Source organism: Urocitellus parryii, chromosome 1, assembly GCF_045843805.1.
Source record: "Urocitellus parryii isolate mUroPar1 chromosome 1, mUroPar1.hap1, whole genome shotgun sequence".
In the NCBI taxonomy this organism is placed as follows: domain Eukaryota; kingdom Metazoa; phylum Chordata; class Mammalia; order Rodentia; family Sciuridae; genus Urocitellus; species Urocitellus parryii.
The window spans coordinates 60,986,690-61,009,250 of record NC_135531.1 but is presented as its reverse complement, the minus strand read 5'-3'; the positions used below and the strand labels follow the sequence as shown (position 1 = coordinate 61,009,250).

Below are 22,561 nucleotides of genomic sequence, written 5' to 3'. Positions count from 1 at the left end.
AATGTTCCTTGATAGAATGGCATAAAATAAGCTTTGAGTCTGTAATTAATGAAAGACCCCTGAAAAATAGAACGGTTTTCAGATAACTGAGATAAAATTAACAAAATAAGATGGGTATAGTGGCACATGTCTTATAATCCTAGTGACTCTGGAGGCTGAGGCAGAAGGATCACACGTCTGAGGCCAGTCTGGGAAATTTAGGAAGCTTCTGTCTCAAAATTAAAAATGAAAAAGGATGGCAATGTACCCTCTCTCCAGTACCCCTGGTTTCAATCCCCAGTTAAAAAACAACATGGAGCTGGGGTCGTGGCTCAGTGGCAGAGCACCTGCCTAGCATGTGTGAGACATTGGGCTCCATCCTCAGAACCACATATAAATAATAAAAAATAAAGGTACATCAGCAACTAAAAAATATTTTTAAAACAACAACATTAATATCAATATTTAACTAGTGACTTCTTTTTGTAAACAGATGTGAATTACTTGTTATTAGCAAATAATGATCTATATATTAAATGATGCTTAAAAATTACCTTCATGCTAACTACCTGACGGAAAAAAGTGCTTGGCTTCTCCAGAAAAGAAAAGGATAAACAGGAAATAATGTCTCTCATACATTTATGTCTTCTAAGCAACATATGATCATTTTAGCGTAAACATTTTCTACCTCTCCTTAAATTTATTTCTTTGTACATATATTTTTTGATGTCATTGTAAATGGCATTTAATTTTTTTTTTCATTTTCTAATTGTTGCCACTCTTAACTTTGACTTTCAACAATCTGACGTATATCTAGTTGTGCTTTGCTTTGCGTATGTCTTACTTGAGGGTCATTCAGCTTTTTTTTTTTTTAATTCTGTGGGTTGATATTTATCATTAAATTTAGAAATAGTTTGACTATTAAAAATGTTTTTACGGGGCTGGGGATGTGGCTCAAGTGGTAGCGCGCTCGCCTGGCATGCGTGCATCCCGGGTTCAATCCTCAGCACCACATACCAACAAAGATGTTGTGTCCGCCGAGAACTAAAAAATAAATAAATATTTTTTAAAAAAATGTTTTTACTATGGTAAAATATATATAACAAAATTTTCCATTTTAACAGGTTTTTTTTTTTTTGTTTGGTACTGAGGGTTGAACCCAGGAGGGCTTAACCACAGAACCACATCCCCAGGCCTTTTTATGTTTTATTTTGAGACACAGTCTTGCTGAGTTGCTGAAAGCCATGCTAAATTGCTGAGGCTGGCCTCAAACTTGTGATCCTCCTGACGCAGTCTCTGGGGTTATAGGCATACACCACCATGGTTCTGTTCTGTTGTTTCTTTCTTTTTCTTTTTTTCTTTTCTTTTCTTTTCTTTCTTTCTTTTTTTTTTTTTTTTTTTTTTTTTTGGTGCAGTACTGGGGGTTGAACCAGTGGTACTTAACCACTGAGCTATTTTCCAGCACACAACCTTGCTTTTTTTCTTTCTTTTTTTTTTTTCCTCCAGACACAGATTTATTTAGGATAGCAGTTACACATTTAAGTGAGAATGCAGTCTATGTCAAGGGAGAGATGTCTTTTAGGGGTAAAGTAAGAAGTAGACATGCAAGGAAGAATACCAGTCATCTTAAGAGTGAGCAGTTTGGGGCATAAAGAAGGAACACACATTCAAGGAAGGATGTGGATGATCTCCAAAAGGAGAGACAGCAGTTGCTCTTTTTTTATTTTGAGACAAAGTCTCACTAACTTGTCTGACTGACCTTAAAATTGCTATCCTCCTGCCTCACATTGTTGAGTAGTCAGGATTACAGGCATGTGCCACTGAGTCCAGCCCCTTTATTTCTTTTTGTAGCTGAATGATATTCCATTATATATAAATAAAATGAAGGTTCAATATATATATCACATTTCTTTTTTTTTAAGCTTTTTTAGTTGTCAATGGACCTTCATTTTATTTATTTCTATGTGGTGCTGAGAATCAATCCCAGTGCCTCACACATGCTAGGTGAGTGCTCTACCACTGAGCCACAATCCCAGCCCCTATATATCACATTTCATTTAGTTATTGCTCCCTTGATGGACGCTTAGGTGATTTCTGTCTTCTGGCTACTGTGAACAATGCTGCAATGAACATTAGTTTTACAAGTATCTGTTTGAGGCCCTGTTTTTTAATTGTTTTGAGTATATCCTATGGGTAGAATTTCTGCTTCATGTGATAATTCTGTTTAGCTTTTTGAGGAACTTGCAAACTATTCTTCAGTGGCTATACCATGTTATATTTCCACCAGTTATATGCAAGAGTTCTAATTTCTCCACATCCTCAGTTTTTCTTTTCTTTTTTTGTTTTTGCTAATCATAAAACCATCTAATAGATGTGAAATGTTATCTCATTGTGCTCTAGATTTGCATTTTCCTAATGACTGAATGATATTGAACATCATCTTTTCGTGTTCTCATGATGTCTGTATCTCTTTTTTTTTGAGAAATATCTAGTCAAGTTCTTTGTCCATTTTAAATGTTTTGTTGATATTGTTGTTATGTTGTAGAAGTTCTATGTATATTCTGTATATCAAACCCTTATTAGAAATATGGTTTGAAAAATATTTTCTCCTATTCTGTAGATTGTAATTTCACTTTATAGTGTTCAGTGCACAAAAGTTTTAAATTTGATGAGGTCTAATTAATTAATTGTTTTTCCCTAGTGCTTTTGATGTCATATCTAAGAATCCATTGCCAAGTCCAAGGTCATGAAGATTCACCCTATGCTGTCATCGAGGAGTTGTATGATTTTAGCTCATGTTTGCCATTGATCCATTTCAATGAATTTAATTTTTTTTACATTATCTTGCTTGTGCAAACTCAATTATTCTCACACCAGTTATTGAGGAGATATTTTATTTATTTTTGTAAGTCCAGAGAGTCACACAGGGCTTCCCATATAGAATGTAATTAGTACAGGCTGCAGATAGCAATGTCTGCTTATGCATACTTTCTAAAAAAGAAAACTTAATGGTATCTGACAGGTTTTCATTTCAAAATGTGAAAATAGCTGATGAATCAAAATGAAAGTTTCTACATTTCCATTTGGAGCACTGTAATAATGAGAAACTGTGTGCCACTTTCCAGATCAAATCTTTCCTAACTTGGACAAATTCCTGTGCCTCAAAGAGCTGTCTGTGAAACTAGATGACAAACCAAATACTTTTTCAGTCATTCCTGAAGAATTCCCAAACCTCCACCATATGGAGAAATTATTGATTCATATTTTAGGTGAAGATGACTCTTCAAAACTAGGTAAGCATGGCTCAATTTATTTGTCTTTGCATTGGTTAGAGAAACTACTTTTAATTTAAGAATTAAAACTTTTACGGGTATTAGAGTTCCAGGACCTCCTGTTGATATCAAAATCAGAGGATGCTCAAGTCCCTCATTTAAAATGGTGTAGCATTTGCACATAACCTACACACACTTTCCTATGTACTTTTTTTTTTTCAGAATTGGGGACTGGGGCCCTCTCCCACTGAGGTATGTCTATGGTAAATTGTGGGAATAGCACTCTTTCTCATTAAGAAAGCAGAGAGCTCTTTGTAATTACTCAATGTTTACTACATTCTTGGAACTCTTCTAAGTACTTCATAAATATTAACTTATTAAATCTTCATACCCATTCTGTGAGGTAAGGTACTATTATTATTGCCATTACAGCTGGGGAAATTGAAGCACAAAGAAGTTAAGTAATTTGCTCAAGTTCATACAGTTAGGAAACATAGATTGAAAGACAGAAAATTTGACTCCTAAGTCTGACCTTCTTAAACCTTAACATCCTGCCTCTCCAAATTAGTTTGTGGTTCTTTTATTTTGCTTCTGTTTAAGTTGTTCTTACATTGCACCTTATACATTTGCCAGCTCAGGGGTATGAATATGTAATTGATAGCATTTTCCTGTTGCTAGCCATCTTATTCTCATGGTTGATGGACAATTTGTGCAACCATCCTTTTAAAATACATCATTAGCAAAACGACTTAGTCACTATCAGTTCCTTAATTTAGTAAGCGCTGAACACTGAAGACTAAAGAAATGTAAAGCTACATATGAAATTGGAGCAAAAACTTCATTGAAATTGAACCTGAAAGAGATAGTTTTCTTAAATTTGCCAGCAATTTTTGAATTAAAGCTTTTTGCTTTAAAGTTGTCATCATTTTATGTTTCTTTGCATAGCATTTTTATTGTGTAAATGCAATGTATAAACTTAGAGACAGGATGTTAAAGCTGAAGGTGACCTTATAGAGTCTTTTGTTATGGTTGTTTTTGTTTTTAGTACTGCTGGGGACTGAACTCAGGGCCTTGCACCTAACTATGCAAGTACTCTAACAACAGAGCTGTATCTCCAGCCTTTTTTTTTTTTTTTTTTTTTTTCAGACAGAGTCTCAGTAAATCTCTCAGGCTGGGGCTTGTGATTCTCTTGCCTCAGCATGCCAAACAGCTAGGATTACAGGCATGTGCCACACCATCTGGCTTCTGAACTCTAATTTTTTAGAAAACAAAACTGATCCCCAGAGAGAGTCAGTAACTTGTCCAAGTTTAAATTGCTCGTCAGTCAGTTGCAGAATTTGAATACAAGTCCAAAGCAACCTGATTCTTAGATCATTATATCATGGTGCCTTGTTTGAATTCAATATTGTTTAAACAAAATAATAAATTACAAGGCTGTTTTGATATAAATTTGTAATTTTGGGCTGGGGTTGTGGCTCAGCGGTAGAGCACTTGCCTAGCACATGTGAGGCCCTGGGTTCAATCCTCAGCACCACATAAAAATAAATAAATAAAATAAAGGTATTGTGTCCAACTACAACTAAAAAATAAAAATACTTTAAAAAATGTGTAGTTTCCTCTAATTTCTGAAAACCCTTGATATTTTACAGTCACATTGATTCAGAATTCTCCAAACCTTCGTGTTTTCCATCTGAAATGTAATTTCTTTTCGAAGTTTGAGTCTCTCATGACTGCACTCACTTCCTGCAAGAAACTTGAAGAAATTTGGTTTTCTGAATCATTTTTTAATGTCATCCCATTTGGTAAGAACTAGAAACTTAAAATTTTGATTTAAGATGTTTCTGTGGACTATCATATTAAAAGGCACTCTACAAAGTCAAAGTCTCTATAAAAAGAGTCAATATCTTAAATGCAGTTGATGTCAAGGAACATTTTATACATGATCTTTAATGAATTTCTCAAATAATAAAGCTTAATTGTTTCTATAATTTTTTAAACATTTTTATTGTTTCCAGAATCGTTTTCTGAGCAAGGATTTGTATCCTCTTAGTCAAACTAATTCAGTCTGAATTATTTTATTAATGTTGATCACTTCTCAAATATTATTTAAAGATGTTACTCTTTGTTATAAGAAATATAAGTGATATAACTAAATTTTTATTTTCTCTCTCATAGTCACCATTTTGCCAAATTTTCTCTCTCTAAAGATATTAAATCTTTCATTCCAACAATTTCCAGACAAGGAAACATCTGAAAAATTTGGTATGTTTTCAAAGCAGTTCTTTTTACTTATTCCTTATTCCCTCCCTCTCTCAACCCCTTTCTTCTATTTTTAATTAGCTACAACAAAGCAAGATATGTACTGTTGTCCTTCAGTATCTACTAGATTGTTTCCAGGATCCCTGATTGATACCAAAATCAGAGGATGCTCAAGTCCCTCATAATGGTGTAATGGTATAGTATTTGCACATAACCCACACACATCTTCCTCCTTCCCCCCACACCCCCAGTATTGGGAATTAAACCTAGGGTCCTCTACCACTGAGCTATGTCCCCAATCCATTTTGTTTTTTGAGACAGGATTATGCTAAATTGCTGGGGCTGGCCTTGAATTTGAGGTCTCCTGTCTTAACCTCCCAAGGAGTTGGGATTGTATTGCACAATTGTGCCTGGCTTCTATATACTTTAAATCAATTCTAGGTCATTCATAGTCCTTAAAATAATGTAAATGCTACGAAATAGCTGTTATGCTGCATTGTTTAGGGAATAATGATGTGGAAAAATTGTCTTGGAAAAATTCCTTGAATTTGTAATCTTCCTGCCTCTGCCTCCTGAGTTGCTGGGATTATGGGTGTGCACCACTGTGCCTGGTTAAATATTTTAATTTTCTGTACCAAGAGCTAGTATGGGGCTGGAGATGTGGCTCAAGCAGTAGCGTGCTCGCCTGGCATGCGTGCGGCCCAGGTTCGATCCTCAGCACCATATACAAAGAAAGATGTGTCTGCTGAATACTAAAAAATAAATATTTAAAAATTCTCTCTCTCTCTCTCTCTCTCTCTCTCTCTCTCTCTCTCTCTCTCTTTAAAAAAAAAGAGCTAGTATGGTTCCTTTCAGTGGGCAGATGTCTTGGATAATCTATTCAAGGAAGATCACATAGTCTAACTAATGAAGACTGTATCTTTGTGTGTCGTTGGCAGTACATATTAAGGCTGTATTTTTGGATCAAACCTTGCTTGGTGTGAGCAAAGGATGAAAACCAGACCTGTGGCTGAATTTCTGCAGCTGGCTAGCATACAGCTGTGGGTGACCCATCCTGCTTTCAGAGACACCAATGAGGCAAAAGGCCCAGATTTTGATTTCTAGTGATTTTTTGTTTTTGTTTTGTTTTTTGGTTCTGGAGAAGGTCCTTACTGTGTCACTGAGCTACATCCTCAGCCCCCAGATCTTTGATTTCTAAATTTTCTTTTCATAAAGGAACCACAGTCTATGGAGCAATGGGTCATTCAAGAACTGAAACTGGGAAAGCCTAGAAGTTTGTTTTATGCTAGAAAGTATTCAAAAAACTTTAATGTATAGAAAAATTTTTAAAGAGATTCACAATGTGGCATGCTAAGAAGGGGTCAAAGTGGAAATGAAGGTTATCAGAGTGGTAGATGGTGAGGTTTTAGTACTCAGTGTAAATTTCCTCAATGTGGAAATCATTGAAGATGATTTTTTTCAGTGAGTATAGATGGGAAGAAAGGGAGTGGGATGGGAAGAAAGGGGGTTGATAGCACTGCACAGCTACCAGAGTAACCACAATTCACCATAAAAAAAGAAAATGGAAATATAATAGGCATCTTAGACTTCAGGACAGTAGAAACTGGTCAGGGGAGGATGGAGGAAGTGTGTGCTGACCCCTTTTCTCTTTCCCATGGAGAGGATGAGGAATGGCCTTTACTCTACATGGAGTCTTCAGATGGTGCATAATTTTTAAAGTTACAGACTACTGATGTATAGGAATTAACTGTACAAACAGAATAGCTTTTTTTTTAATTTAATTTCTTCTGACAGCCTATACTTTAGGTTCTCTTAATCACTTGGAAGAGCTGATCCTTCCTACTGGGGATGGGATTCGTCAAGTGGCAAAACTGATTATCCAGCAGTGTCAGCAGCTTCAATGTCTCCGAGTCCTCTCCTTTTACCAAGTTTTGAATGATGACAGCCTGATGGAAATTGGTGAGCTATTCTTAGAGAAAGGGTTTCAGCTCACAGGGAAGCGGGTGGGGGTGTGAAGTATCTATAAACACATTTGCCTCTCCTAAAGTTTTCAACCTACTTCCTCATTTTTACTATCATATTGTTCCCTGTGTGGATTTAAGTTCATCCTAGTCAGATCTGGACGTTCCCTTTTGAAGCTATCCAAGCCTGCAAGTCTCTATTCTTTTGTTTGTGTGTGTGAGAGATACTGGGGATGAAGCCAGGGCCTCACACATGTGTGCTAGGAAAACACTCTCCCAATGAGCTACATCCCCAGGCATGTCTGTATTCTTGACAACTAATGTTTCAGACACCTGGCCAAATATTTTCAAAGTACTTTTTATTTTCAATTGAAAATTAATATACATACAGAAAGGTATAAAACTCTTAAGTATACAAATCAATGACTTTTCCAGTGAACATACTTGAAAATACCCATACCACGTATGGGTAACAATGAAGCAGATTAGCACACAGAACATCAGGGCTGAGGGTATAGCTCGGTGGTAGAGTGCTTGCCTGGCATGTGTGAGAATCTGGGTTCAAGCCCTAGCACTTCACACACACACACACACACACACACACACACACATATTTGGCTTATTATGAATAATGTCTCTATGAATATTCTTATACATGGCCACACATTTTTTATGCCTGTTGCTCTTTATGGTCTCCTGTACTTCCTTTCATGAGGGGGTCACATTCCTTCTGTCTGAAGACCTCCTGTAATATCTCTTTTCCAGTGGGTTAGCTGGTAATGAATTGTCTTGTGTTTTGATTGTCTGGAAATGTTTTATTTTGCCTTCACCTTTGACATGTATTTTTTTTCAGGGAGTATAGAATTCTGTTTTGGCATTTATCTTCTCACCTTTCTAGCTTGCATTGTTTATTTTATTTAATGAGCTGTCTGCTTTTATGTCATGTTATCTTTTCCCACTGTGGTGGATTTTAAGATTTTTTTTCTTTTAAAGAGATGGTGTCTCACAAACCCAGTACAGTGGCGCACACCTACAATCCCAGCGGCTTGGGAGGCGGAACCAGGAGGATCAAAGTCAATCTCAGCAACTTAGCAAGGCCCTAAGCAACTCAGTGAGACCCTGTGTCTAAATAAAATACAAGAAAGGATGGGGATGTGGATCAGTGGTCGAGTGCCCCTAAGTTCAATCCCCAGTACGCCTGCAAAAAAAGAGATGGTGTTTCACAGCTCAGTGTGGTAGTGCAGGTCTCTAATTCCAGTTACCTGGGAGGCTGAAGCAGGAGGATCACAGGTTTGAGGCCAGCCACCTCAATTTAGCAAGACCTTGCCTCAAAATTAATTAATGTTTCCCAGCATCATTTATTAAAGAGGCTGTCTTTTCTCCTACATATTTTTTAGGCACACACACACAAAAAACAAACAAACAAACAAACAAAAAACAGATGACTGTAGCTGTGTGGGTTTATCTTTGACTTCTATTGTATTCCCCTGGTTTGTGTGTCTTTGTATGCCAATACCATGGTGCTTTTGTTACAATGGCTCTGTAATATAATTTGAAGTTGGGTATTGTGATGCCTCCAATATCATTGCTTCCCCCTGACCCCCTCCCCTCTTCAATAATGGAGATTGAACCCAAGGGCATTCTACCACTGAGCTACATCCCTATCCCTTTTTATATTTTGAGACAGGGTCTTGAACTCAGGGTCCTCCTGTCTTAGCCTCCTGAATCACTGGGATTGCAGGCATCACCATCATGCCCAGCTCCTGCATTGCTATTTTTGTTGAGAATTGTTTTGGCTATTCTGGGTCTTTTGTTCTTGCATATGAATTTTAGGATTGCTTTTCCTAGTTCTGTGAAAAATGTCATTGATATTTTAATGGGATTGCATTGGATCTATAGATTGCTTTTGGCAATATGGCTATCTTTGGGGCTTTTTTAAAAGAGATATTTAAAAATACACTATATTTGGCGGGCTGGGGTTGTGGCTCAGAGGTAGAGCGCTCGCCTGCCATGTGTGAGGCACTGGATTCTATCCTCAGCACCACATAAAAATAAAGATATTGTGTCCACCTATAACTAAAAGATAAACATTAAAAAATTATATTCAGAATTTCCTACCTTAATTATGATGGTGGTGGCTGGACAGGAAGCTGATTTAAAAACCCTCATCTACCATCATTGAAATAGAAGTCCTTCTGATTCTCTTTTGTTTTTGTAGCCAAGGTTGCAATCAATGGAGGCTTCCAGAAGCTTGAGAACTTAAATCTTTCCATCAATCATGAGATTACAGAGGAAGGATACAGAAATTTCTTTCGGGCACTGGACAACCTGCCAAACTTGCAAGAGTTGACTATCTCCAGGCATTTCACAGCCTGTATCAAAGCTCAGGCCACCACTGTCAAGGCTTTGAGTCAGTGTGTGCTGCGCCTGCCAAGCCTCACCAGGCTTCAAATGTTAAGTTGGCTCCTGGATGCAGAAGACCTTGCATTGCTTGATGCCATGAAAGAAAGACATCCTAAATCAAAACACCTGATTATTTCATGGAAATGGATACTGCCATTCTCTCCAATCATTCAGAAGTAAATAATTCAGCTAAGAACTGCTGATTCAAAAAATATTTAGGCTGGGCACAGTGGCACACATGTAATCTCACTGACTCAGGAGTTGAGGCAGGAGAATTGGAAATTAGAGGCCAGCCTCTGCAACTTAATGAGACACTGTCTCAAAATAAAAAGTAAAAAGGGCTGAGGATGTGGCTCAGTACCTCTGGGTTCAATCTCTGATACCAAAAACATAAAATAAAAATAAAAACCTAATTATCAAAACCATCTTTTTTTTGGGGGGGGTGGTATCAGGGATTGAAGTCAGAGACACTCAACCACTTAGCCACATCTCCAGCCCTATTTTGTATTTTATTTAGAGACAGGGTCTCACTGGGTTGCTCAGGGCCTTGATGAGTTGCTGAGGTTGGCTTTGACTTGTGATCCTCCTACCTCAGCCTCTCAAGCTACTAGGATTACAGGCATGCACCACTGTACCCAGTATCTTATTAAGTACTGAATACTAAAGAATAATCATTAAATGTGTAAGACTTGTAATAATGATAATTTTAAAAGTCTGCCTACCCATTGCTGAATCTAAGAAACAGATCATCACCAGTACCTATGCAGGCTCTGAATGATGCTCTCCTGCTATAGATTAGCCCTACAATCACTAATACAAAATGAACCCTCCACTGTCAAGGTCCACAAGGAGGGAGTGTGAAAGGCACACAATCTATCCCCACAATATGAAGACCTGTTTAATTTGGGTAAGAAGTGGCTAATTTAATAATTGAATTAGTTTCGCACAGAAATAAGACTTCACTTGACTTTAACACAGGATTCAGATGAATCTCTTCCAAGAGATATTTTTTAATCTTTGCAGGATTTCTTTTACATATTTAGCCTTGGTATAGTGAGTACCATTTCTTTGTACATTGCCAATGTGAAGAAATAGGGTTCAGGGGAAAATGCCTTTATTCCAGGGGCTTTTGAGAGCTTAACATATGCTATAATGTCCTTAGGATTTCTTATGAACCCACTCTACTCAGTATAACTATGATAGAATCCCATTTAAAAATCAAAACAAAACAAAAAAATCTTTTGGGGCTGGGAGTAAGTCAGTGGTAGAGTACTTGTCTCGTTGTGCACAAGGCACAGTTTGTTCCTAGTACCACACACACACAAAAATTAAACTCCTCTTATTATTTCTTTTTTAAATATCTTTATTTTATTTTTACGTGGTGCTGAGAATTGAACCCAGTGCCTCACGCATGCTAGGCGAGCGCGCTACCACTTGAGCCACATCCCCAGCCCTCCTCTTAACATTTCTAGTTGCATTACAGATTTCTGGATATATTAATTAGCTTGACTGTGATAATCATTTATCATTTCACAATGTATGTTGAAACATATTGAATACTGTTATGGTTTGGATGTGAGGTGTCCCCTAAAAGCTCAGTTGTGAGATAATACAAGAAGGTTTAGAGAAGAAATAATTGGGTTATGTAAGTCTCAACCCAATCAGTAAATTAATCACCTGATGAGATTAATTGAGTGGTAACTGAAGGCAGGTGAGGTGTGGGTGGAGGCAGTGAGGGATTGGGGGTGTGGCTCTAAGTTATATATTTTGTATCTGGGAGGGGAGTCTCTCTCTCCGCTGTCTAATCATCATGTGAGCTGCTTCCTTCTGCCACTCTTTTTCAACATTATGTTCAGCCTCACCTGGAGCCCCCTGGAATAGAGCTGGCTATATATGGACTGAGAACTCTGAAACCATGAGCCCTCAAATAATCTTTTTATCCTCTACAGTTGTTCTGCTTGGGTCTTCCAGTCGCAGTAATGAAAAAGCTGACTAAAACAAATATCCATGTTGGTACAACTTAAATATATGATTTTTGTTTGTCAATTATACCTCAATAAAGTTGAGGGAAAAAGATTTCTGGAAGACTATTTTAAAATGTTAATACCACTTACCTCTGGGATGTGAGACTAGAAGGCATTTTTATTTTTCACTCCCTTCCTGTAGTTTTTTTTTTTACAGTTGCCTATAATATTATATTTAAAATAAAAAATAGGGGGCTGAGGCTATAGCTCAGTGGTAAAGTGCTTGCCTTGCACGTGTGAGGCACTGGGTTCAATCCCCAGCACCACATAAAAATAAAGATACTGTGTGTTCATCTACAACTAAGTATTTTAAAAAATAAAATAAAATAAAAAAATCGGGCTGCAAGCTGGGCATGGTGGTGCATGCCTGTAATCCCAGTGGCTCGGGAGGCTGAGGCAGGAGGATCATGAGTTCAAAGCCAGCTTTAGCAATGATGAAGGGCTTCGCCATTCGGTGAGACCCTGTCTCTAAATAAAATACAAAATAGGGCTGGGGATGTGGCTCAGTGGTTGAGTGCCCCTGAGTTCCATCCCTGGTTCTGTCCCCCCACCCCAAAAAAAGGGCTACAAAAAATAATAACCTAAGGCAGGAGGATCGAGAGTTCAAAGCCAGCCCCAGCAACTCAGCAAGGCCCAGAGCAACTTAGTGTGACCCTATCTCTAAGTAAAATATAAAAAGGGCTGAGGATGTTACTCAATGGTTGAATGCTCCTCAGTTCAAATCTCCAGTACCCACTCCCCCCAAAAAAATATCCAGTTCCGGTGGGAGAGGAGACAGGTTCGATAGTGCTATTTAGTTGCAGCATACAGAGATGTGGGCTTGGGGCACTTTGCTAAGAGTCAGGGGTGGGGGGACAGGGCTGCATGTGGTTAACTACTTAGTACTGGTGAAGTTGGGCTCTGTAAAAGGTGTGTGTAATAGGAGTCGGGCACTGCACCATCTGCCTGTAGGAGCACACTGAACTAGGAAAAGAAGCCCCTTCCTCAGCGGTATCCCACTACTGACAAGGCTTTACACTGAGCCTGCTGATAGGACAAGTTTTAGAGGGTCTTGCAGGACCAGCAATGAAGGCTGAATTTGGACATGAGGCAATAACTTGATTAACTGGTGTAAGTCAGTAAGAGTGTGGATGGAAAAGAACCTAAATTTCTGTCTCCTTGAGTACACACTCCAGCCCACTCCGACTTTCTGCATCCTTCTACTGTGCTCACATGGAAAAAAAATCCCTTACCCTTTTGAGATAGGGTCTCAGTGTTGCCTAAGCCAGGCTTGAACTCATGAGGATTTTCTCACCTTTACCATCTAAGTAGCTGGGACTACGGGTATGTGCCACTGTGCTGGGCTTGCAAAATCCCCTATATTTTCAACCTCTTTTTCCAAACATTCCCTGAACCTTCTTGATCTAACTTCTTATTTTCAGGCTTTTTCTCTTTTTCTTTTTTTTTTTTTTAACCATGACCCACAATTAGAAATATATTTTACATCAAAACACACACATAGAGCTGGGGTTGTGGCTCAGCAGTAGAGTGCTCGCCTAGCATGTGTGAGGCGCTGGGTTCGATCCTTAGCACCACATAAAGATAAATAAAATAAAAGTATTGTGTCCAACTAAAAAAAAAAAGAATCAAAAAATTAAAACATACATGAATACAAGTGTCATGTAAATAACTTACTAAAACAAAGCTATGTCAAGTATTTTATTAATATCCAGAAATACACAAGAATCATAATTACAAAAATACAGAAATACATATTTCCTTGAAAGAGTTTGTTTTATGTGCTGATAAATGTTCTTTCATCCTTATGTTGTCTCCCACCAGGCTTTTATCTCCTCAATTCCATTGTCATAGCTGTTTTGAGCATCGTGAATGACTTCCACACTGCTGGATTAGTGAACATTCCTATCTTCATCTTGTTAGCAGCATCGAACTGATCTATTGGTGGCTTTGATATAGCCTGTTACCACCCCCCCTTCCTCCTCAAAACACTTTTTTCCACTGGCTTCCAGGACATGGCTCTTGGCTTTCTGGAACCTCCCTCATTGAGAGCTTCATCTCAGTCTCTTTTGTTGTTTTTCTTCTATCTAATCTAACCCTGGGGGTATCCCAGGGTTCTCTGATATCTCTGAACCCAGAGGCATTCTACCACCGAAGTACATCCCAGCCCTTTTTATTTTTTGAGACTGGGTCTTGCTAAGTTGCCCAGGCTAGCTTTGACCTTGTGATCCTCCTACCTAAATAAACCTCTGGAGTTGCTGGCATTACAAGTATGTGCCACTGTGCCCAGTCCAACCTCTCAACTTAAAAATACTTCTTCAGTTATCTCAACCAGTTGAATGGCTTTAAATTATCTGTCTACACCAATTTCTCTACTTCCATCTCTAGCCAAGACCTATTCTCTGATGTCTTTCCACCCCTGGGTACTGGGGATTGAACCCAGGGTCTCACACATGCTAGGCAAATGCTCTACCACTGAGCTACACCCTTATTCCCCTCCACTCATACTAGTGGGAATCACAAATGTCACATCTCTAAAATCTAAGTCCTATTCTTCCTCTCCACAAAAAGTCCTTTCACGGGCTTCCTTTGCACTAAACCTTCTCCTCCCAGTTGTTTAGCCCAAACCCTTGTTGTCACTGGAGTCATCCCTGACTCCTCTTTCATATTCTGCATCTAACCTACTAACAAATCCTGGTGGCTGCACTTGGAAAACACACTCAGATCCAACATTACCCACTGGTCTGAACTAGCCTACTTCCTTCCTTGGCGCCTGTAGTGTTTTCAACATGTAGCTGGAAGGCTTTCTGTAGTCAGAGCATACTATACCTCTAGTTCAAAATCTTCCACTGGCTCCCAGCTCAAAGTAAATGCTGAAAACCTTACAATGGCTTACACATGGCCTGACCCTTGGCTACTTCTGTTCCTCTACCTCCCAAATCTCTTCTTTCCCTCTCCCTCTTGGCTTCCTTGCTGTTCCGTGAACATTCCATACCCACTCTTGTGCAAGGCCTTCGCACTTGTCATTTCCTTTCCTGGAAGATTCTTTCTTGCTTTGGTTTGGATATGGTTTGAGCATGTTCCCTCAAGGGTTCATATGTTAAAATGTAATCCTCATTGTGTGGTATTAAGAGTAGAAACTCGTTCTGACTCCAGTGTTTAGAAATGGAGCCTTTAGAGGGCTGGGGATATAGCTCAGTTGGTAGAGTGCTTGCCCTGCATGCTTGCTTTGCATGGGTTTGATATCACTAGTGGGCGCACGCGCGTGCACACACACACACACACACAGAAAAAAATGGAGCCTTTAGGAGGTGATTAGGAATTAATAAGGTGGAGGCCCCATGACTGAACCTGGTAGCTTCATAAGGAGATAGACCAAAAGACCTATGCATGTGCTCCCATTTCTTGCAATATGATGTCCTCGTATTTCCTAACCTTGGATTATCAGTAGGAGTGTTTTACAATTGTTCCTTCTTTACAATATTACCCTTTATACAAGTAAGCCTGAGTAGTTTTCTTTCCACATCTTTAGACACAGACTCCATTTCATTGTATACATTCCAAAGAAAAATATTCATATGTTCAGGGTTTCAAATTTTTTTATTTATTTTTAAAGGCAGTAATAAAAAGCTTAATATACTAAGAAAGTTACAATTATACAAATGCGCTCAATAACAATTTGACAGATTGACTTTAATGCACTGAACATGACCTTGAGTTTTTTTAATTACTTACATTCCCATTGTTCAGTCCCTTAAACTGATTATTCCCTAAAAACACCTTGCTGGTTATTTAGGCATAGAACACTACACAGGGGAAAATGCAGATGATGGTGTCACCCAACCAAGTATCTGTGAAGATAATCCATGAAGATAAGGGTGAGACTTTTGTTCATATCAACCAGGGAACATCAAAATACCATTCTCCTTGGGAGAAAGTTGAACCTGAATTTGAAGGAAAAAAATAAATAAAGGCTAGGTCCAATTACAAAATATAAAACCTTATAAAATCATAAAGAAATGAGAAAATATAAAGTAATACACTCATCAAACTAGAATAAAAATACAACACTTTTGTATAGAACACAAAAAATAAAAATATGCCAGTATAAAGACTTAATAATAATTTCAAAAAAAATTTAAGGAATACTGGTATATTATTTGTCCTACTAGAATTAAAAACATTATAAAACAATTATTAAAACTGTGTTAAGGGGCTGGGATTGTGGCTCAGTGCTTGCCTAGCATGTGTGAGGCACTGGGTTTGATCCTCAGCACTGAATATAAATAAATGAATAGAATAAAGGTCCATCAACATCTAAAATCTTTAAAAAAAAAAAAAACCATGTGTTAAAAATTTGTTTTAAATGATTACAACAGCAAAACTTTTTTTCCACAAACTTCTCTTAACCATAGTATACTAATAACTAGAAAGTAAACCTAACCACCTAGAAATTATAACATCAAATGTTTTTAGGTTGAAAACAAAACTCAATTTAAGAATCACAAATCAGTCATGGTATATATACCTGTAATCCCACCTACTCAGGAAGATAAAATTGAAGGATCCAAATTTCAAGGCCAACCTGGGCAACTTGGCAAGTCTCTATCTCAGTGGAGCAGAGCACCCCTGGTTTCAATCCCAGTGATGCCAAAAGAAAAAGAAAGAAAAGAGTGGAGAACTGATATATTTAAGGATAAAAGAAAATATGGGAGTCTTATCAGGATAGTTCATTCAACAGAGGGCTACATAATACAATATTTTGTGATAAAATCTGAACCACTGCATGGTACTTGAAGTACCAGCTACTTGGAAGGTGAGGAAGGACCAGTGCTTAAGCCCAGAGTTTGAGATCCAACCTGGGCAAGAGTAAGACCCTGTTTTAAAACGAAACAAAAACTGTACCATCCCATTTTGCCATTGTTGAAAAAAATGCTGTCTCTATTTTTTTTTTTTTTAACCTTTTATGATTGTCTACAACAAGTGTACTTGCTAGGCTTGGGGATGTAGCTCAGTAGTAGAGCGCTTGCCTAGTACATGTATCCTCGGCACTACAGAAAGAAAGAAAGGAAGAAAGAAAGAAAGATACTGTGTCCATCTACAACTAAAAAAAAAGTGTACTTGCTAAAGTCTATAGAAGTATATATATAGTAATTGGGAGCATAAGAAGAAAAATTCTTAATCTCCTGAGACTTGTGATCTCTTTTAAGGAATCCACTGATGAACATATGTGGACAAAGTAATTGGAAGGTAAAAATATAGAAATAAAAACAATATTTGGACTGATCATTCTACTGGTACTTATGAATGTAAAAATGTTTTGCTGCTATGGAACAAAGATAGTTTTTAAAATTTTTTCAGTGCTGGGGATTGAACCCCAGAGCCTTATGCAATATTAGACAAGTGCTCTACCACTGAGCCACATCCCCAGGTCTGGCCTCATTTTCATCATCCATCAATACACATAATCTTGTTTTGTGTATATTTTTTTTTGTTGTTTTTATGAGTGAAAACAGTATGTTTTTTTTTTTTTTTTCAAGTGTGAAGAACAGAAATGGAACTCCAGGGGAAAGAGGGAACCATATTTAGCAGGTTGCCTGTTATATGTATTTTGTTTAAAAAGACACAGTATTTAACAAATATTATGATTCATTAACATTGAACTCACTCCTCACAGCAATATAACTCATGCCCAAATGAAGTTCTAAACAAAGTTATTTAATGCATGTATTTCCTCTGTAAAACACATCACAGAGGGGTGTGTTTTGCACCTAGGAGTAGAAGACAACACTTCAGCACAATGCATACAGGCCATTTTAAACAGAAAAATGAGAAACATGTGGTACTAAATAAACTGTTTTTGAAAGGGACACTTGATATAGGAGTTTATAGGAACTAAAATAAGAAAACAGGGGGCTGGGGATGTGGCTCAAGCGGTAGTGCGCTCGCCTGGCATGCTTGTGGCCCGGGTTCGATCCTCAGCACCACATACAAAGATGTTGTGTCCGCTGAAAACTGAAAAATAAATATTGAAATTTTCTCTCTCTCTCTCTCTCTCTCTCTCTCTCTCAAAAAAAAAAAAAAAAAAAGAAAAGAAAACAGAGCATGTTCAACCCCAATCAGGAATCTCTGTTGAGTACTCAAAACATTTCCTCTTCTGAACATGTCTACAATGTCATGAGTATTGACTTTGGGGTTAAAAATAAATTTGAGCAAGTGGACAGATGAGCAAATACAGAATCCACAAATAATGAGGTTCAACTGTTAATCAGTTTTATAAGCAACCTGGTACTATGGTGCACACCTGTAATCACAGGGACTTGGGAGACTGAGGCAGGAAGAATACAAGTTGAGGCTAGCTTCAGCAATTTAATGAGACCTTGCCTCAAAACAGAGCTGGGGATGAAGCTCAGTGGTAGAGCCCTTGTCTAGTATATGCCAGGCCCTGTGTTTGGTTCCTGGCAATACACACACACACACACACACACACATACACACTTAGAAATAGTAAACATAAATATCTGAAATAATTGGGAAAATAAACACAGAGAAAAAAATTTAACATAGCTCTCAAACACAAACAAAATACTAAACCTCACAATAAGATAAATTTAAAAATTATAAATTCTATGAAATGACCAATTTCAACTATTAGATTAACAAAGATAGGGAGACTGAGGCAGGAGAATTGCAAGTTTAAGGCCAGTCTTAGCAATTTAGTAAGATCTTAAGCAACTTAGTAAGACTCTGTCTCAAAATAAAAAATAAAAAAGGCTTAGTGATAAATCACCTCTCCCAAAAATATCCCCAGTACCAAAAATATAAAAAATAAAAATAAAAACAGACTGACGAAGATCCAGAGGTTTAGTAAACTATTGGTTAGATTGTGGGAAACAGGAACTCCCAATGTTGGTGGAAATATAAACTAATACAACCTTTACTCTGAGTAATCTGTTAAAAATTTATTAAAATGCTAAGTGCATATCTAGTAGTTCTACTTCTCCATACTTAATCCTAAAGCTGTATTCATTCCTACAAAAGAACTATGTAATAAGAATATTGACTGTCATATTAAAAATTAAATGACTGGAAACAACCTCAACTTTTTTTTCATTCTACACCCTCAGCCTCAACCTAAACTTTCATCTACAAAAGCTCAATTAAATGCTATATGCATCTCCACATAAGAACATCCTGCACTATTTAAAAGAATGAGAAGGTTTTACATAGTGATATGGAGGGCTCTCTAAGATATATTGAAGGAAAAGTACTTACCTATTAAAGAATACTGTAAGAGTTACCTATAAAAATAAAAAAATTAAAGTTTAAAGGGAGAATAATATATCATACTAGATTTATTTTAATTATATATTTTTTTATTTCAGATAAATTTTTTTTAAAAAAACTTATCTTGGGACACAAATTTAAAAAAACACTATGGAAAATCTCCCTCATGTCCCTGTGTCTTCTATATCTTCAGAGATAATTCAAGTACTGCCCAGGCATAATTAACATATATACATACAAACACATAAATGTATATTTACACAAATAGCAGATTAACATAATACAATAGTTCTGCCTCTTGCTTTTTTTCACTTAAATGTAGGTAGACCTTCCTATTAGACTATTTTATATAGAGCAAAGCAACAATATTCCTTTTTTTTTTTTTTGGTGCTGGGGATTGAACCCAGGGCCTTGTGCATGTGAGGCAAGCAATCTACCAACTGAGCTATATCCCCAGCCCAACAATATTACTTCTTAAAAAACAATTAAAAAGAATAACAAATTGTTAAACAACAATCTAACAAAAATAAATTTTAAGAATATACTGAATAATGTTCAAAAACAGATTCAAACTATTTTAGAACTTTTATAAACAAGAACTGAAAGACTACTTAAAATAATACAGGAAAAGATTACAGTAATTAGGTAAGTGCACAGAATGAAGACTTTACTGTTCTTTTTAGAGAAGCAATATGACAACATGATGTTTTGAATTACTTAGAATCTAGGAACTCATATACAAAATTAATAAATGTATAAAATCACTTCCATGACACCTGTAAGCAAAAGTGTTCAAAATAGATTTTCTTTTTTAGGTCCTTGGGATTGAACCCAGCGTGCTCTACCACTGAACTACATCTCCAGCCCATGTCATTTTCTATTTAGAGACAGGATCTTGCTAAATTGCCAGGTCTGGCCTTGAAACTATGACCTCCAGCCTCAGCCTCCAGAGCTGCTAAGATTATAGGCATATGCCATTGCACCCAGATCAAATAGATTATAGCCACAAAGGAATATGTATCAGTAATCTCAAACTTTACATCTAAACCTATGTACTTGGTAATTATATGGTATCATTGCGTAGTACATTTTGTTTTAACCATCACAACAAACTCATCTTTCTAAAAACATGAAACAATTGAAAATTATTCTATTCTTCAGGGGATATAGCTCAGTGCAGAGGACTTGCCTAGCATGTGCAAGGCCCCTGGTTCCATTCCCAGCATCAGAAGAAAAAAAAAAAAAAAGAGAGAGAGAGAGGAGGAGGAAAAACAGAAGAAGGAAGAAAGAAAGGAAATTGTTCTAAAATGGGAAAGATGATAATGATTTGCGTCATCCAGCCAAATATTCATGAAAAAATTATGAAACATTTGTTAAAACCAATTAGTCTTTTTAAAAATAATTTTAGTTGTAGATGGACATAATACCTTTATTTTATTTATTTATAGGTGGTGCTTAGGATTGAACCCACTGCCTCACACATGCTAGGAAAGGACTCTACCACTGAGCTACAACCCCAGCCCTAAAACCAACTAGTCTTTAGAAAAAGTGAGTAGCTGGAGGTGGACTTGTCTTACCACTAAAGACTACAAAACTGGGCATAACATATACCACTATTTCCAGGTACTAGGTAACAGATGGTGCAGGGCTGAGATCGTTGAGAAAGAGAAACCTTTGACATGGACTTAGCATTCACCTTTTTTGGCTGGTTATGGTTCCTAGACTAGGTGCCTATATATAAGTGGAGCTTGAGATTTCTGATATTCCTGAATAGAATTCAGTTCTCCAGTTCAGGCCTTGGACTAAGGCAGCTAGAATCTGAGCAAGCAAGGTGCAGAGAGTAGGAACTTGAAGAGAAAATGCTGCAGAAATGTTGGAAGTTTTCCACTTAGATCCGTGCTGAATTCTCAATTGTATGTATATAGGACATGTTTCTACAGGGCATGGCAAAAGCAGTTGCTGGGGAGCCAGGTGCATTACAAGTTCAAAGTCATCCTTAGCAAGGCTCAATCTCAAAATTAAAAAAAAAAAAAAATCTAAAAAAAGCTGGGAACGTGGCTCAGAGGTTAAGTGCCCCTGGGCTCAATCTCCAGTACCCCCCCCCAAAAAAAAGCAGTTGTTGGGAGCTGACAATTGGAGAGTTCAGAGGTAATATACAGAGTTCCATGACCTATGGAACTACTATGTGGTCCAATGCAACTCATTTTACTGCTGTGAATATGTTTTCTCATCTGTAAAATGGAAAAATAGCATCTAATTTGATGGATATTATAAAGATTAAACAAAATAACTATGCACATCATACAGAAATCAAAGTATAGCTAATATGATTACTTATAAAGATAAGAAATTTTTCATGTGGTCGTTTTCAGTTTCCTTTGCAACAAAACCCAAATCCACTAAAATATATCTGAGTCTACTGAAACTAATATTTATAAAATAAGGTTTCATTTGTTCTTATTAAAAATCTTTTTTGAAACATAAAGACTCATTAATGCTTAGGTATACTAATTCACATTTCTCATTTTTTATCCAGTAACCAAGGACTTTTTGTTTAAAAGAGAATATAGCCCAACCCTAAATCACATGCCATTTTTAAATGTAAAGGTCAATTTGTGTACTACAATCATATGAAAAGTTTAAGATTACAAAGGATTATGAATGCTTTACCAAAGCTTTTCTAAATATATTACCTAAATGTACTACATAAGATGGGTGCAGTGGCACACACCTGTAATCCCAGTTACTCAGGAAAACTAAGGAAGAAGAATCAGAACTCTGAGGCTAGCCCGGGCAACTTAAAACACCTTGTCTCAAAAGTTTTAAAGAGGGCTGAAAGGAGCTCAGTGGTAGACAGCTTGCCCTACATGTATGAGGCCTGGGTTTAATCCCCAGCACAGAAGAACAAACAAGAAAACGAAAACATATGCTGCATGCATTATCTCAGAAAGCAGTTAAACTCACATACCTTTAAAAAAAAATTGTGTGAGAGTGCATACTATATGATTCCATTAATGAAGTTCTAAAATACTTATTTTTTGCTCAGGAGTCAGAACGGTGGGGGGCAAGTGTGATGAAAGGTGCACAAAGAAATGTCCTGTGTTGAGGGAATGTTCTTTCAATACTGATTCAGCTTGATGTAAATCCTTACATTTTATCATATAAATATCAAAAAAAGTACCGGAGCCAGGGTTGGTGGCACACACCCGTAAACTCAGGAGGCTAAGGCAGAAGGATCTAGTTCAAAACAAGCCTCAGCAACTTAGCGAATCCCTAAGCAACTCAGTGAGACCCTGTCTCTAAATAAAATACAAATAAGGACAGGAGATGTGGCTCAGTGGTTAATTGCCCCTGGGTTCAATCTCCAGTACCAAAAAAA

General features: G+C 37.2%; 2 protein-coding genes and 1 non-coding gene across 8 annotated transcripts in view; 2 read left to right on the top strand and 1 right to left on the bottom strand.

The window, feature by feature from the left end:
• The window catches only part of Naip (NLR family apoptosis inhibitory protein), a 70,237-nt gene extending 59,881 nt beyond the window's left edge, over positions 1-10,356 (top strand). The window contains exons 14-18 of the mRNA XM_026393238.2: positions 3,105-3,272; positions 4,901-5,053; positions 5,427-5,513; positions 7,305-7,469; positions 9,690-10,356. Coding sequence (XP_026249023.2) covers positions 3,105-3,272; positions 4,901-5,053; positions 5,427-5,513; positions 7,305-7,469; positions 9,690-10,054 — 938 coding nt within the window. The 3' untranslated portion in view covers positions 10,055-10,356. The remainder of the gene's footprint in view (positions 1-3,104; positions 3,273-4,900; positions 5,054-5,426; positions 5,514-7,304; positions 7,470-9,689) is intronic.
• A 3,319-nt stretch (positions 10,357-13,675) lies between these two features.
• The window catches only part of Smn1 (survival of motor neuron 1, telomeric), a 29,094-nt gene continuing 20,208 nt past the window's right edge, over positions 13,676-22,561 (bottom strand). For 3 of the 6 annotated variants that reach the window (XM_026393239.2, XM_026393242.2, XM_026393243.2), the window contains 2 exons: positions 19,171-19,196; positions 13,676-15,839 (listed from right to left, as the gene is read on the bottom strand). The gene's annotated coding sequence lies outside the window, so the exon portion shown is untranslated. Of the gene's footprint in view, positions 15,840-16,423; positions 16,525-19,170; positions 19,197-22,561 lie in introns of all 6 variants that reach the window. The other 3 variants (XR_013343874.1, XM_026393241.2, XM_026393240.2) reach the window with 3 other exon arrangements.
• Positions 17,054-17,121, top strand: LOC113185985 (small nucleolar RNA SNORD42). Its single transcript, XR_003301204.1, has one exon. It is a non-coding gene; the product is annotated as a small nucleolar RNA SNORD42 (small nucleolar RNA).